The 13,364-nt window shown below is 50.9% G+C and overlaps 4 protein-coding genes across 4 annotated transcripts; 2 read left to right on the top strand and 2 right to left on the bottom strand.

The window, feature by feature from the left end:
* Positions 1-523: 523 nt before the first annotated feature.
* Positions 524-1,966, bottom strand: G6M90_00g033240 (uncharacterized protein; the record flags this gene model as incomplete). The annotated part of the gene is made up of 1 exon (XM_014687767.1): positions 524-1,966. The coding sequence occupies one exon, from the start codon at positions 1,964-1,966 to the stop codon at positions 524-526; it is 1,443 nt and encodes a 480-aa protein (XP_014543253.1).
* Positions 1,967-4,720: 2,754 nt separating this feature from the next.
* tagD (Serine protease/ABC transporter B family protein tagD) lies at positions 4,721-6,859 on the top strand (the record flags this gene model as incomplete). The annotated part of the gene is made up of 1 exon (XM_014687766.1): positions 4,721-6,859. One exon carries the CDS (start codon positions 4,721-4,723, stop codon positions 6,857-6,859), a length of 2,139 nt encoding a protein of 712 aa, XP_014543252.1.
* A 1,326-nt stretch (positions 6,860-8,185) lies between these two features.
* On the top strand, positions 8,186-9,515 carry G6M90_00g033220 (uncharacterized protein; the record flags this gene model as incomplete). The annotated part of the gene is made up of 3 exons (XM_014687765.1): positions 8,186-8,378; positions 8,452-9,264; positions 9,337-9,515. 3 exons carry the CDS (start codon positions 8,186-8,188, stop codon positions 9,513-9,515), a joined length of 1,185 nt encoding a protein of 394 aa, XP_014543251.1.
* A 1,814-nt stretch (positions 9,516-11,329) lies between these two features.
* Positions 11,330-12,661, bottom strand: G6M90_00g033210 (uncharacterized protein; the record flags this gene model as incomplete). The annotated part of the gene is made up of 1 exon (XM_014687764.1): positions 11,330-12,661. The coding sequence occupies one exon, from the start codon at positions 12,659-12,661 to the stop codon at positions 11,330-11,332; it is 1,332 nt and encodes a 443-aa protein (XP_014543250.1).
* Positions 12,662-13,364: the final 703 nt, after the last annotated feature.

Here is a 13,364-nt window from a genome sequence, read left to right as displayed (position 1 = left end):
AGAGTACACAACAAGGCAACTGCGTACAATCGCTCCTCTGCGAAAAGGGGTTAGCCGCAACTTGGATGGCAGGCTATATATTGAATTTAGTTAAACCAGCTAGATTATTAACATTAGTCAAGTTAATAAATGACGAGACTTTTAGAGTTTTAATTCAAATAACATCTGAATACGGAAATGGCTGTAGGTGTCATGTTTTAGGGTCGTCACTTGGCGTGGGAAAAACTGCAGCAAATAAAGCTAGACACACAAATTTCCAGTCTTGTTGAATTCCATACATCTGATTTATCCTAGAAACCTCTGTTTTCTACCTGTATGGTGCCTCCGCCGCCGGACCGAGTAGGTAACCCCCCGTGGGAGGCAAAAAAGCTCTCGGAACGGCCTTGTACCATGAATAGTCCGTCTCCCAAACCCAACACGTTCCCAGACCCTTGTGGCAAACCGTCCTGACTGATCATTTCACGGTGGGCAGCTATCCAGCTGCAAAACCGAGACCTTTTCCTGCCATTGCGAGGAGATCCGCTTAGGCTTTCTCTGTCTCTGTCTGCTTCTCCTCATCCCGCCGTTTCTCTAGGCTGTGTTTGAGAAAAAACGCGAACGCGATGGCGTCTTTCGCATTTTTACCATTCGCAGTTTTCTCGAAAAAAGGTAGAAGCTTTTCTATGAGTTCTTCAACCTCGATGCTATCCTCGATGATCGCTTGCACCGCGGCGAGATGCATATCGAGAAACGCATATGTTTTTTCAAATGCTTCCTCAGCCTGGGCTGAGGTTTCGAGGCCGTGTAAAAACGTAGTGACTTCAGTCGCAATGTAAAACGCAGCCCCGAGCTTTTCACTCCGCAGCTTTTTTAGAAATAGATCCATGTCCCCCAAGGCAGCACCCTTTGCGTGAGCTAGCATTTTCTTGGTCTCCTTGATAGTCTTGGCCTGTTCCTTCGCCTTGGATAAACTGAGCTCTTTGACACGCTTCTCGGCGTCGAGATCCTTTTGCAGTTTTGCTTTCATCGATTTCAAATCGTCCACTTCAATGTTTAGATCTTTGATGGCTTTGGTGAAGGCACTCGTCCTTTCGGCTGATTCCAAGTTTAACACTTGATCTTTGAGCCTCTGTATAGTTCTCGATTGCTTTGCGTCTTTGGATTTGTAGTAGTCCCTCGATTGCTGAATCGCCTTGGCTTCGTTGAAAATGGTGTCGCATTTACGTTGAAATCTCTCTTGCGCGGTGACCTTTTCCTGCAACTGATTCTCAAGATTCTTGCTCTTTGCTATCATTTTCTTTGTTTCTTTCAGCTGCAGATCACACCTTACACTTTCCTTTTTGGCTTGTGCTCGAGCGTCGATGGCCTCCTTCGACTGTTTCCGTTTTTGAGCAGCAAGAATTTTGTTCTGGTTGATCAGGTTCGAGTTCACTTCTTGTTCATTCTTGATCAGGACTTGGGTCGCTTCTTTGGCTTCGCGTAGTAGGCGTTCGGTTTCCTTCAAATCGCGCTCGGCGTTTTCCTTTTCGATCTCCCTCTGCAACAACGTTGCTTTCATTGCCGTGTACTCGTGAATCATCTCCTGAAGCTCCCTCTGACTTGCGCTATCCTCTTTGCTTTTAGACGCAAGTTTCTCTTGGAGATCCCTTGTGGCCGAGCTGTAATAATCCGCCTGTTGGCTCCATTGAGAAGTAGACCAATTTGCGGCCGCTAACAACTTTTCAAAATGAGCTGTTGCCGCTTCCGTGGCCGCTGCATTTTCTTCAGTCATGAAGGCGACGTAGTTCTCCAAAAACCTGACTTGGGCCCGGAGAATTTCAGCTTCCTGCATAGCCTGGTATCGTGCTTTCGTTTGGGCTTCAAAGTGAGCGCTGACGTCGTTGAGTGCGCTGGCTACATTCCCCAAGGTACCCTTAAGCGTAGCGACCTTGTGCTCCAGCCGAGCAGTCTTTGCGTTGGAGGCTGCGATGATCTGCTCTGGAGTCATGTTGACGGGCCCTGTTCTGATGTTGACTGATGGAAAAGAAGGAGTAGAAGACTTGAGAAAATTGGGACTGCGGAGGATGGTGGTTCCTTAGTCGTAATTGAGCGAGGGGAAGCCACGGATTAAATAGTAATTTCACCCTGAATTGAACACCAGAAAAACTAAACTAATTTTGTTGTTCTTCTGTTGTTCAGGGGTGGAGGAACCAGGGGTGTCTTGTGATGAATAACGTCCAAGCTTGTGATTCTAGAACCACAAAGACGACCATGGCGGACGAGGAGTTCATTTGATGTTCAGTACTTGAGTAATCATCAACCTATAAAGATTCTGTCATAACCAGGTATGCTGTGCTGTGAACAGAGTTTGAGCATATACCAAGATGTAATTTGATGTAGTGTGTTCCAACATCCAGCCATGCACGAAACAGGTCATATGCATTGTCCTGTGAAACTTGATACAGAAGGCAATGCTGCGCCCCGATCACTTTGTGCATATCATAAAGGGTATTGGGTTGAAACGTGGAGTCATGAAGCAAAACAAAATGCCGCAACAGCGACCCTTGGCCCAACATCCCTAATCGCTCTTCTGGCTCGGTTCATGCCATGTATATTAAGGAAGCATTGAATAATCATATTTGAGGTGTCAGATATCCTTGGTTTTCCAAGAGGAAGAGAGGGACAAGTGACCACTTATGTACATGAAGCGAACATCTGTGCCTGGGGCTCTTGCCCGATCATGTGTTCAATCCCTGTCACCAACGAGCCCTTTGTCGGTGAAGCCCCTTTGTTGGCTTCACAGCCGTTGGGCCTTTTCTGTGTAACAGAGGGTCAGAGGTCTCTATGAGTACAGAAGAACTCTGTGAAGCCTAGAGACCCTCGGCGGCCCTCGCTTAGGACCGACTTCAGGCCTCGTGACGTTTGCCTTTGTTGTTGTGTAACCTTTGTTGGCCCAACGCCCTTTATTGTGGGCCAGCCGTGAAACACTCCGGGCTGTCGTGACACCTTTCTTTGTTGTTGTGTACCCTTTGTGGCCGATCAATGCCTTTGTTTTTGTCTTGGCCGTGTAACACAACCCCGGAGGCTCTTGTTCAATTCCAGTGCTGCTTACGACAGCGATTGAACATGAGAACCGTCATTCAAAAACAGCTATGAAGTCGGGCCAGCTCGATAATGGTGAATGATTCATTGCAACATGGCGCCGCCACAGCTTGTTCAGCCCTGGCTACACACCCTTCTGTAACTCCAGGCCTTTCCTGCCACGGGAGAGTGGCTTTGGTCAGAGGCTTGTTTGACAGCTCAGCTCTGTGCGTTATACGGGGGGCTTTTAGCTTACCTGCCGCCCGGGTTTGTGGACAACCTTGCTAGGAATGAAGAGATTCCGAGAGGCTGCCGCCATACCAACAGCTACCGAGATGCATTGACGTCACTCAGAATCACTGATGAGGATAATTGAAGAGGTCAAGCTGAGTAACTTCTCTCTTTGTCTAGCTAGGTGGTCACCATGACTAACACCCCATAACCTGATGACCTGTATGCCACAGAGGCCAAGAACACAACTCTGAAGGTGGAAATGCGATCTCGCGGCTCATCATTGCAATCATTGAATCCCGCTCACGCGTGGCTTCTGCCCCACGGCGGCTCGGGAACGTATCAGTTTCACACGGATTGGAGCCAGCAATCGCGGCCTGTCAATGCAATCACTTCAAACGCCACAACTTTATACGTTACCAACCACTCCCAGAAGCTTATTTCAGCCGAGTCTCAATCTGTGGTTGTTTGCCCCTCCACATGATCCATCGGACTTTTCATTGAGCCTCAAAGTCAGTTTAAATGCGCAGCAAAACCTTATTTCGGAAGCTAGTTCCAGCCGTTGGCAGCGGTTCACCACGTCTCTTTTGACTACCACAGTTGGCTGGGAAGCATTACTTCTGGCGGTGGGAGTGTTTCGATAGTTGTTTCCAATAGACCACTCGAGGCGTCGGGGAGGCGTCCTCGCAAGACATGCATATATACAGAGCTGAACTGCAACCGCCACCAGTCCTCCAGTACCAATACGGCAGTTGACCCCGACGTTTACCGAAAACAGTGTATTTCGCGGGGCTGAAGTGAGGAACTGTCCGATTCAGCTCGGAAAGACGTGGTCATTCGGGGCAGTCTTTCTTTCCATCCTCAGGCCAGTGTATGGAGAACGAGTAGAGCGCGTGTGAGGTTAAGATCTGTTTCCCTGAGGGCACTCAGCCACGATTAGCTAGTTATTTTTATGTCGCAGTGATCTCAGACGCCTCAAATTGGACCTAAAATGACACGGGCGTCACTATCCGGCATCCACACCCTATGGCGGCAGTATCAGGACAACTGGTTGTTTGGGCTGTCACAAGTCATCTGCAGCGGCGTAGGGCTAAATAGAGAATGCAGATGCGACCTCTACCTTGGCACAGCCAAGCTGAAATGTCACCAGCAGAGCCTAGATTGGTCCTCATACACGGGGCGTCAAGCCTTGTGAAAATGAGGTGCAAATAAGAAATTCTGATAGGGAGCTGTACAAGCATGCTATTAGTCTAGGAGGCGGTTGAGAATATAAATAAAGGCTGAATACGTTGTCTCGTAGCCAAAGACTCCCAGTTTTACAAAGGCCTTCTACACTGCTACTCCTTATAAAAATAACAACGGGTTACTGGCTGTAATCAAATCTCCTTTCACGGCTCTTTCTCCGTACCCCATACGTGTGTTGACCTGTAGGACAATCCTCACTGTTAAGATGCATCACATCCAGATTAACGGCAACTCACGCCCTGATGCAGGAGCTGCCAGCACCGCATTTCTCAACACTTTCGCAGCACCGCCACCCAGTGTAGCTAATTCCAATTACATCCTAATCCAGACCAAGGGCCCCTTAAGCGCTCAGCAAAAACAAGAACTTCGGGACAAGGATGTCGAAATTCTAGAGTACAAGGGTGAAGACGTCTACCTCTGCGGCTACAAGCCTACTACGTTAGAGCCCCTGATCAGTAACCTCAGGGACTTCGTCACAGACGCCGAGGTCTATCACCCGGATTATGTGGTTGAGCCAGACCTCAAGACGGGCAACGACGATGACGAAGCAGAGGTGGAAGTTGCCCTTCATGAAAATATTGGTGACGATGACATGAGCCGTGTGGTCAATGACATTGCTGCCCAGGCGGACATTCCGGTTGCCAACGTCGAGCTTCATGACCGCAAGGCTTGCGTCAAGGTGCCCAAGTCCAAGCTAGCCCAGCTCGCGCGCATCGACGAAGTGAAGGCCATCAACGAGGTGCAAACCCGCCGCCTCTTCAACAATGTTGCTTGCGGCATTCTCGAAGCCCACACGCCCGTTGGCACAGCGAAAACCACCTACAAAGGCAAAGGACAGGTCGTGTGCGTAGCGGACACTGGGTTTGACACGGGTTCGCTAACCGAATACCACGAAGCGTTTGGTGACCGCGTCATTTCCCTCCACGCTAGGGGCCGGCCTGCCGCCCGGGGTGAGCCTGGGAACTCGGACGATCCAGACGGCCACGGCACCCATGTCTGCGGCTCTGTGCTAGGCAAAGGGGATCATGCCAAAGAGGGCGAGATTGAGGCCCCAGCGTCCGAGGCCAAACTCGTCATGCAGTCCCTCTTTGACAAGTTCGACAAGAGTGAGGGTCCAGATCCGAAGTCTTGGAATGCTGGGTTGGGCGGGATTGGCAACAGCTACCCCGACCTCTTCGGCGGCGTCTTCCGGGAGGGGGCCACGATCCATACCAACTCCTGGGGCGGACCACCTCAGCCCTATGTTGAGCGAGAATCGGCCAGGATCGACAGCTACCTCTGGGGAAACAAAGACATGACGGTTCTCTTCGCCGCGGGCAACTCGGGAGCCGACATCGACCGCAACCCCGGCCACGTCGACCCGTATTCGCTGTCCGCCCAGGCCGTTTCCAAGAACGTCATCACCGTCGGCGCATCCGAGAATCGTCGACCCAACGTCAAGAGCCCCGTGGCGGGAAATAAGCCGCTCGTCTACGGCGCCTGGCGCAGCAAGTTCCCCTTCGGGCCCATCTCGGTCGACAACGTGGCCGACAATCCCGAGGGCATGGCCGCATTTAGCAGTCGCGGCCCCACTCGGCCCGATGGCCGGATCAAGCCCGATGTCGTCGCTCCCGGCACTACCATCCTGTCAGCCCGCTCCAGCAAAATTGAGCCCGGGCATCACGGCGAATCCTGGGGACGCAGCAGCGATGCCAGGTGGATGTACTTGGGCGGCACGAGCATGGCCACGCCCCTTGTTGCCGGCTGCTGCGCCGTGATTCGTGGGGCTCTAGTTGACAACCGTGTGCCCCGGCCAAGCGCGGCGCTTATCAAGGCATTGCTGATCAACGGCGCGGTGCCTATGAAGGGACAGTACAACCAGGCTCTGCCAAACGGGGAGTTTGGACCGTCCGTGGATGCGCCCAACCCCAACTCTGGCTTCGGCCGCGTCAACTTGGCCAACTCTCTTCGCAACATTGTCGCCAACCAGGAGAGCACCGTCTACGGATACCAGGACGTGACGGGCGATCAGTCCCTTGGCATGGACGGCCAACACAGGGGCGAACACGCCGTCACCGTTGACATTCCAGAAGGCAGTCCCGCAGGACTGACCTTGAAGGTGACGCTCGTATGGACCGACTTCCCCGGCGAGAGGCTGCAGAACGACCTCGACTTGATTGTCGCTGGAGCTGGTGTTGAGAAGCATGGAAACCAGGGTGACGGCTCTGGGTTTGACCGAGTGAATAATGTGGAGCAAGTCGTTTGGAAAAATGTGAAGCCCGGATCGTATACCGTCACCGTGAGAGCCTTCCTCACCACCAAGGATCCTCAGCCGTTTGCTCTCGCATGGAGAGCATTTGCGTAGTTGGATAATATTATATTTGTCTTGCGGTTAATTTGAGTGGTTGGTGATGTGTTATTTTGTGGTGGTATTGTCTGCACAAATGTTCTAATTTTCAATGGGAATACAACACCAGAGAATGGAACCTATACTCACGTTCTGAGAACCTGATTTTATTGGCTAGCACTAGGATAGCATATTGAATACGCATTTCAAATGAATTTTGAAACACAGTACGAGGATTTACCGTAGTTTGTCGCTCGCGAAGGTACTTCATCTAAATATTTGAGAGCCGGTCGGATGAATCCGTGTTATTGTTGGAATAAATAGCGTGTTTTGCACGGTGGCAAAAGACGATATTCTTTGTTTCAGGCCATATCTTGCCGAGCATGAGAGTGAGTGAGCAAGCCCGGGCCTGCGCGCTCTCCAATTCTTCGTTGTCAAGAGCTTGACTTTCCGGGATACATGAGCCTAGCGACGACGCCCTGGCGATCCTAAACGTGTCAATATCAAGCGTTTCGGTGCGAAACTCTACTACACTTTTGATATCTCGCTGTACCATCTCACGGCCGTCAGCGAGGGTAACGAACAGGGCCTGCTAAAACATTCCTTGCATGGGGGGGCTTGTCAATCCGCTTCGCAGCACTTTTCATATGCTCGGCGACCAGCTTCTTTGCCCATTTGGCCTGTTTCGAGGGCGCGTTGAGCAACTTAGGAAAGTCGGGGTCGGCTGCAACCACCAGGCAAAGGAAATGAAGGCGAAACTGTCAAGCAGACGTGCATGGAACCACGGGAGTCGGGACTCCATGTTGTATAGAAGTCAGAGGGCATAAATTTTGGCGGAACGCGAGTGAGGGACAAAGGCCAAAGCTCGTGTCAAGCAAAAAAAGAAAAAAGAAATAAAAAGAAATAAATGTCCGCACGACGCCACGTGTTTTCATTTTAAGTGCGTTGTTCTGCCTAATGCTGTGCAACAGAAGCAGTGACCACATGTCTGTGCATAATGAGGCACCAAGTGCCTCTTATTGGTTCATATTGATGCATAATAGTTCCATGTCCAATGCTCCTTCTAAAAGAGGAAGGAGCTCGGGAGCGTTATCACTGGTGGCCTCCGTCTGCACCGTGACATCACAACCACCACACAGATGAAGGCGTCAACTTGGTGTGGATAACATCATTGAGCTACATTGAAGTACCAGACATTAAAAGACCGGTAGCCTCAGCCCCGGCTTAACCTGTAATTCATTACCCTAGATTGCCAGAAATGCCACGACGGACGAAAGTAAAATGTTGCCAAAGACGACAATTCTTTTCACCCTCCACCTCTTCCGGTCGGTGACTGGTGTCCCGATGCCGCCTGGTGCAGAGCGAGGGATGGATGCATCGGCAATTGATTTTGATGCCCTGATTGTGGGTGGTGGACCAGCTGGACTGGCCGCACTGAGCGCTCTCGGCCGCGTACGACGAACAGCTTTGTTGATAGACTCGGGCGAGTATCGCAACAGCCCTACACGGCGGATACACGATGTCGCCGGGTTTGATGGTACGACGTATTCTTCTGCGCACCGGCCAGGCTTCTTGTTCAATTTGAATCTAATATGGAATGGCCGCGGCAGGTGTTACTGCGGCATATTTCCGATGGTCGGCTCGCCAGCAGATTCTTCATTACAAAACAGTTGACGCGGTGAACGGGACGGTAACGAGTATCCGACCCAAGGCGAACAACACCTACTTTATCGCCACCGTAGAGACTGCCGAGGGCTCAGCATCGACTTACACAGCTCGGAAGATTATCATTGCCACTGGAGTGCGCGATCTTCTCCCACCTACCCCGGGACTACGAGAGAATTTCGGCAAAGGGATCTACTGGTGTCCGTGGTGTGACGGCCATGAACACGCGGACCAGCCAATGGGAATTTTGGGCCCTTTTGACAAGACGGTAGAGGCCGTGGCCGAGGCATCCAATCTGAATAGCGACATCATCATCTTCGCAAATGGCACCGATACATATGAAAATCGGGTCCGCGCTGACGCAGCGTTTGCGGAAAACTCGTCTGCGTACCTCGATAGGCGGCATGTCAAAGTGGACAATAGGACGGTGACGCGGATCACCAGATTGCGAGATGGCGAAGACCTAAATAGGGACCCGTCCTTGCCAACTTCGCCCGAGTACGACCTGTTCAACATCGAATTTGACACTGGCTCTCCAGTCGAACGCGGCGTTTTGCTTACCGCATTTACATACGAACAGCGATCGAGTATAGGAGCAAAGCTAGGCTTGAATACCAAGGATGACAAACTGGTAGTTGATGAAGATATGCGCACCAGTGTACCAGGCGTGTACGCTGTAGGTGACGCAAATTCTGATATACGTACGAACATTTTGCACGCGCTGCATTCTGGGAAGTCGGCGGCTGTGCATCTTCACAGTAAGTCAGATTTGCGAATCAAGTCTAGGCACAACATTCTGGAACAAGTCAAAGACTAACTTACGTGAGCAGCTGAAATTGAGAGAGAGTTAAGTAGAAGTTTAACAAGCGCGTCTGGGTTCCGCCATGGTATTTCAAGGCCAAGCGAAGAGAGGAGAAATCACGGCGATGGCTTCTCTTCAAAACTGAATGATGTTGAACTTCCTGACTCTGGTACTCAAGTGGCTTTGAGTCGACTGAAAATCGATTAGCTCAAAGATGGAGCGTAGACATGTGTGCATTTTTCAGCGTCATGATGAGCGCCGAGCAGCCATGTAGCCAATCCAATGTGCGAGGATAAAATTAAGAATTGTTGATGACGTGTTACTAGATACATGACGTATTGAAGTGTATTACCACATTAGCCCGATTTCATCACCGGTCTGTATTGAACTTCGTCTTGTATCAGTCCACGCGGCAGCACAGCAGTTTCCACCGTAATGCACTCACGCGGGCTGCAAACCGCTTCCTTTTAATCACTTTCGGAATGTTAGCTGCACAATCATCATAGTTCCGGCATTTTTTATCCGGCATGATTTAGCAATTATATGAATGGCTCAGTTTAAGCCATTTCGAGACACACCAACAGCACCCAAATCCGTGACAGAGTTTGAATGGTGTACGTGCCACGCGACTCTATCAATTAGGCTTGCAGCCAGAAAACACTCCATCAAGCGTACTTTGACGCACATGATAGATTTCAATGCTGAAGAAGGAAAACTAGCCAAACTCGCCAACCCGGCCCTGTCTCGGCAAGCCTTGCAAAACCAAATGCGACGGTCCGTAGCACTAGATAATTACGATACCACGTACGTGAATGATGCCGTTGCGTCATCTTTCACAGGCTATATGGCATAATTCGTACAATTTATTCTTCGGCTGTATACGAAAGGGCTGAGCCGGCCCAAAACCACCAAAAAAAAAAGCGTCAAAAACCTCAAAAACCTCCAACCAGCCTCCACGACATTCACTTCCACACAATCACAACGCACGCTACACACGCGCCGGCTACAAGCCGTCCATATACTTCCCCAAGCCACAACTCTCGAAGCGCAAGCATAAAAAGGCAACCTCTTCCCTCCCGAATAGCCAGCAACTACATATAAAAAGGCCCAGCAGCCCATCTTCCCAGACCACGTCTCTCCAACCCTCACCCTTGGCACCGCTTTCTCCGCCGCTCACAAGAACCCCTCACAACAAACACGAGATTCGTTGCAAACATGTACTTCGCAAGCCTGCTCTTCGCCATCCCATTCACGCCCGTCTTTGCGTGGCCGTTGACGCTGAACCCGCCCCAGGCGTGCCCCGTATACATCAAAATGCCAGACTGCAAGAATCCCTCAATGGTACGTGCACACCGTGGCGCTACACGGGACCCGCGAGTCGCGATGGATGGTCTCGCCATCATCTCCCCGCTCCTGACTTCGCTCCAGGCGACTAATAAATAACTGTCTTAGCTTGAAATCTCTTGCGGAGCTTGTCCCCGTTCCGATATGACCTGGGCGAAGCCCTTTGTCCACGAAGGGAAAAATAACGGTACCAAGCCACTCACGCACTCATAGACGGGCCGACCGCGTCATTATGTTGGTGGGATAAGATGAGGGCGGTATAGTGATGCGAGACTAGGGCAATTCTTGACACCACTGTGTGTTTGGGATGATTTATCTTTTTGGGCTTGTATTGATGTTAGGTATCTGGACTGGTGTGCGATTCCACACCATACAAATGATTATCAATGACAAGTATCATGCATTTGTAGAAACCACTGTTGCCTCGAGTAAAAATAGTTCATAAAACTGTAATCCTCGACTTTAATAGATACCCTGCGCGTGTATCAAATCCTCTTTCCGTGAAATAGTAGTCCCTGCCGCCATGATGTATGCTTGAACGCCTGTGCTTCACCATTTCATACTAAAAATTGTGCCCCCGTAGACCCGGATACATATGATCCATAAGAATCCCATAGCGCCTCGTTTGAGTCAATAAATATGCGTATCGATTCCACCAGAAATTGAAGCAGCAGAGCCTAGGCTCCCACCCCTATGGGCGGTCCCTCTTGCAATCTTTGCCTCTTTGGCTTCAACGACGACTCCTGTTCGTCGTCTTCAGTTTCCTCCTCAAAGCGGAACATGTCACCAAGAGCTTCGCGCTTGCGCTTGGTATTTCTGGGTGCGTCGCCTTCGGAATCAGTGTCCCAGGTCTCCATTTCGGACGGATTAAACTGGCCCACCACCTCCTCGCCAAGACCTTTGCCAAGTCGCTCCTTCAAACCAAGGATTGGCCAGATAGGAACTTTGGTGTACTCAATTCTGATGCCCAATGGGTCATTCTCACCCTCACCCTTGATCTCATCAGACGTGGGAGTTGTCGAGGGGTCATGAAACCTGTCAAGGAACTTCGATGTGATGTGCCCGGTATAAATGATAAAATGTTCCATATCGCTGTCGTGAGTGAGGATCCTGAGCTTGAGGTCCTCAAATGCTCGACGGTGCGACTTTCCAACCCAAGTAGACCACCGGGAGTCTCCGAGAGACGAGGGCACAGGTGCATCATAAAAATGTCGCTGTGCCATGGCTAGGAAGACGGCCACCAAATAGGCATCGTGGTGCAAATTGGCAGGCATGACTGCCTTGGATCGGAGGAAGAACAGCCGGGAGACGGGTTCATTTCGGCATCGTTCTGACCCCGGTCGAATGCGGAAAACGCTCCGACGCATCGTAGCTAGTTGATCCTGTCCAATATAACAAATCATGGGAAAACCGGTTGGGTTATGAGCCGCGGGTGCTGAGCCCGAAAAGAGACCATTAGATTCGGCAGGCCGGGTCGATATTGACCTAAAGGAGCTTTGTGATGACTGGACATTGTCATCCGGATAATGCCACATTAGTTGCATGTGCACAGGATTTGGACAAGGACGGCCGCCAAAGAATATGTGCAGTTGTGGGAAAAGAATAGGCTGGCCGAATATAGCCGGCCATAATGTTGACAATACAGTCTGGACAGCACTTGAACGCTTTCTGGTTGCATTTGAATACAAATCCGCGCACGCGTCATCGGGATGCAAAATGTCGGTCAAAGCATGGCTCAGTGTCGTAATGGCCTTGGAAGGGAGCAAATGGCCCTTTGACGGAGGAGTACCGGGGATATTCTGAGGCAATGGTGTGTCGCAGGACGGTAATTCCTGAAAGTGCGCACCGAGGAGTTGCCAGTGCATGTCAGTCCAGTGCACGGGAGGGCGGAATAGAGGGATGCGGGCGTGCCGGCGCAGCAGATCAAAAAGGGAGTTTCTAGCGGGTCGAAAGGTTTGCGACTTGTTGCACTGACGGTGCCTCGAAGAGGCCGACGATGTCTGTGACATGGTCAACGAGGGAGCTGAGTTGTGGGCGGCGTTGTGCCTGATATCTGCAATGGAGTTTCGAATAGTGTTGTCGCAGATACAAGTCTATGGCAAGCGGTCGGCGATCTGACAATGGCGCGGATTCTGTCGAAGACGGCGCTCGAGTGAAATGTGTATCTCGTGCTGCGCGACGGATGGTAGGTTAGAGACTAGGGACACTTCATGCTTGTGAGGGAGAAAGAGCTGTGCCGACAACGTGGCTGGATCGAAATAATACTGACTCTAGTGCAAGCATTGAAGTTTGACGAGGGCGTGCAGTGTCTCTTGTGCGACCGTCGAAGCCCTATTTTGCTTTGGTGGCGTAATGTGATGATGGCTTTGGTGCTTGGATTCTGGTGGTGGCACACCACGATGACACGCTCAAGAGTCAAGATCCCTGTATACCCGCTAAAGCGAGTCTCTCACTTTACGCTAGCCAAGACGGGAGTCTGAATTTGATCGCGCAACCAAGGGAGTGCAAAAGATGCACGCGAGGGGGAGGAAATAAGACCAGGCCATAAAATGCCCACTGAGTAGGTAGTTGTCGGGATTCAAAGTCAAGGTCGCAAAGAGAGGTAGGCATTCGGCTGAAAGGGAAGTAGCATGGAGCGCACCTGCTTTTTATGACGGCGGCCACATGCAACACACAAGGGCGCACCGCGTTTTTAGCGTGTCGAGGTGGCGT

The sequence above is a fragment of the Metarhizium brunneum genome, chromosome 2, assembly GCF_013426205.1.
Source record: "Metarhizium brunneum chromosome 2, complete sequence".
In the NCBI taxonomy this organism is placed as follows: domain Eukaryota; kingdom Fungi; phylum Ascomycota; class Sordariomycetes; order Hypocreales; family Clavicipitaceae; genus Metarhizium; species Metarhizium brunneum.
The sequence above is the reverse complement of the archived record's forward strand: the minus strand, read 5'-3'. Positions and strand labels throughout refer to the sequence as shown.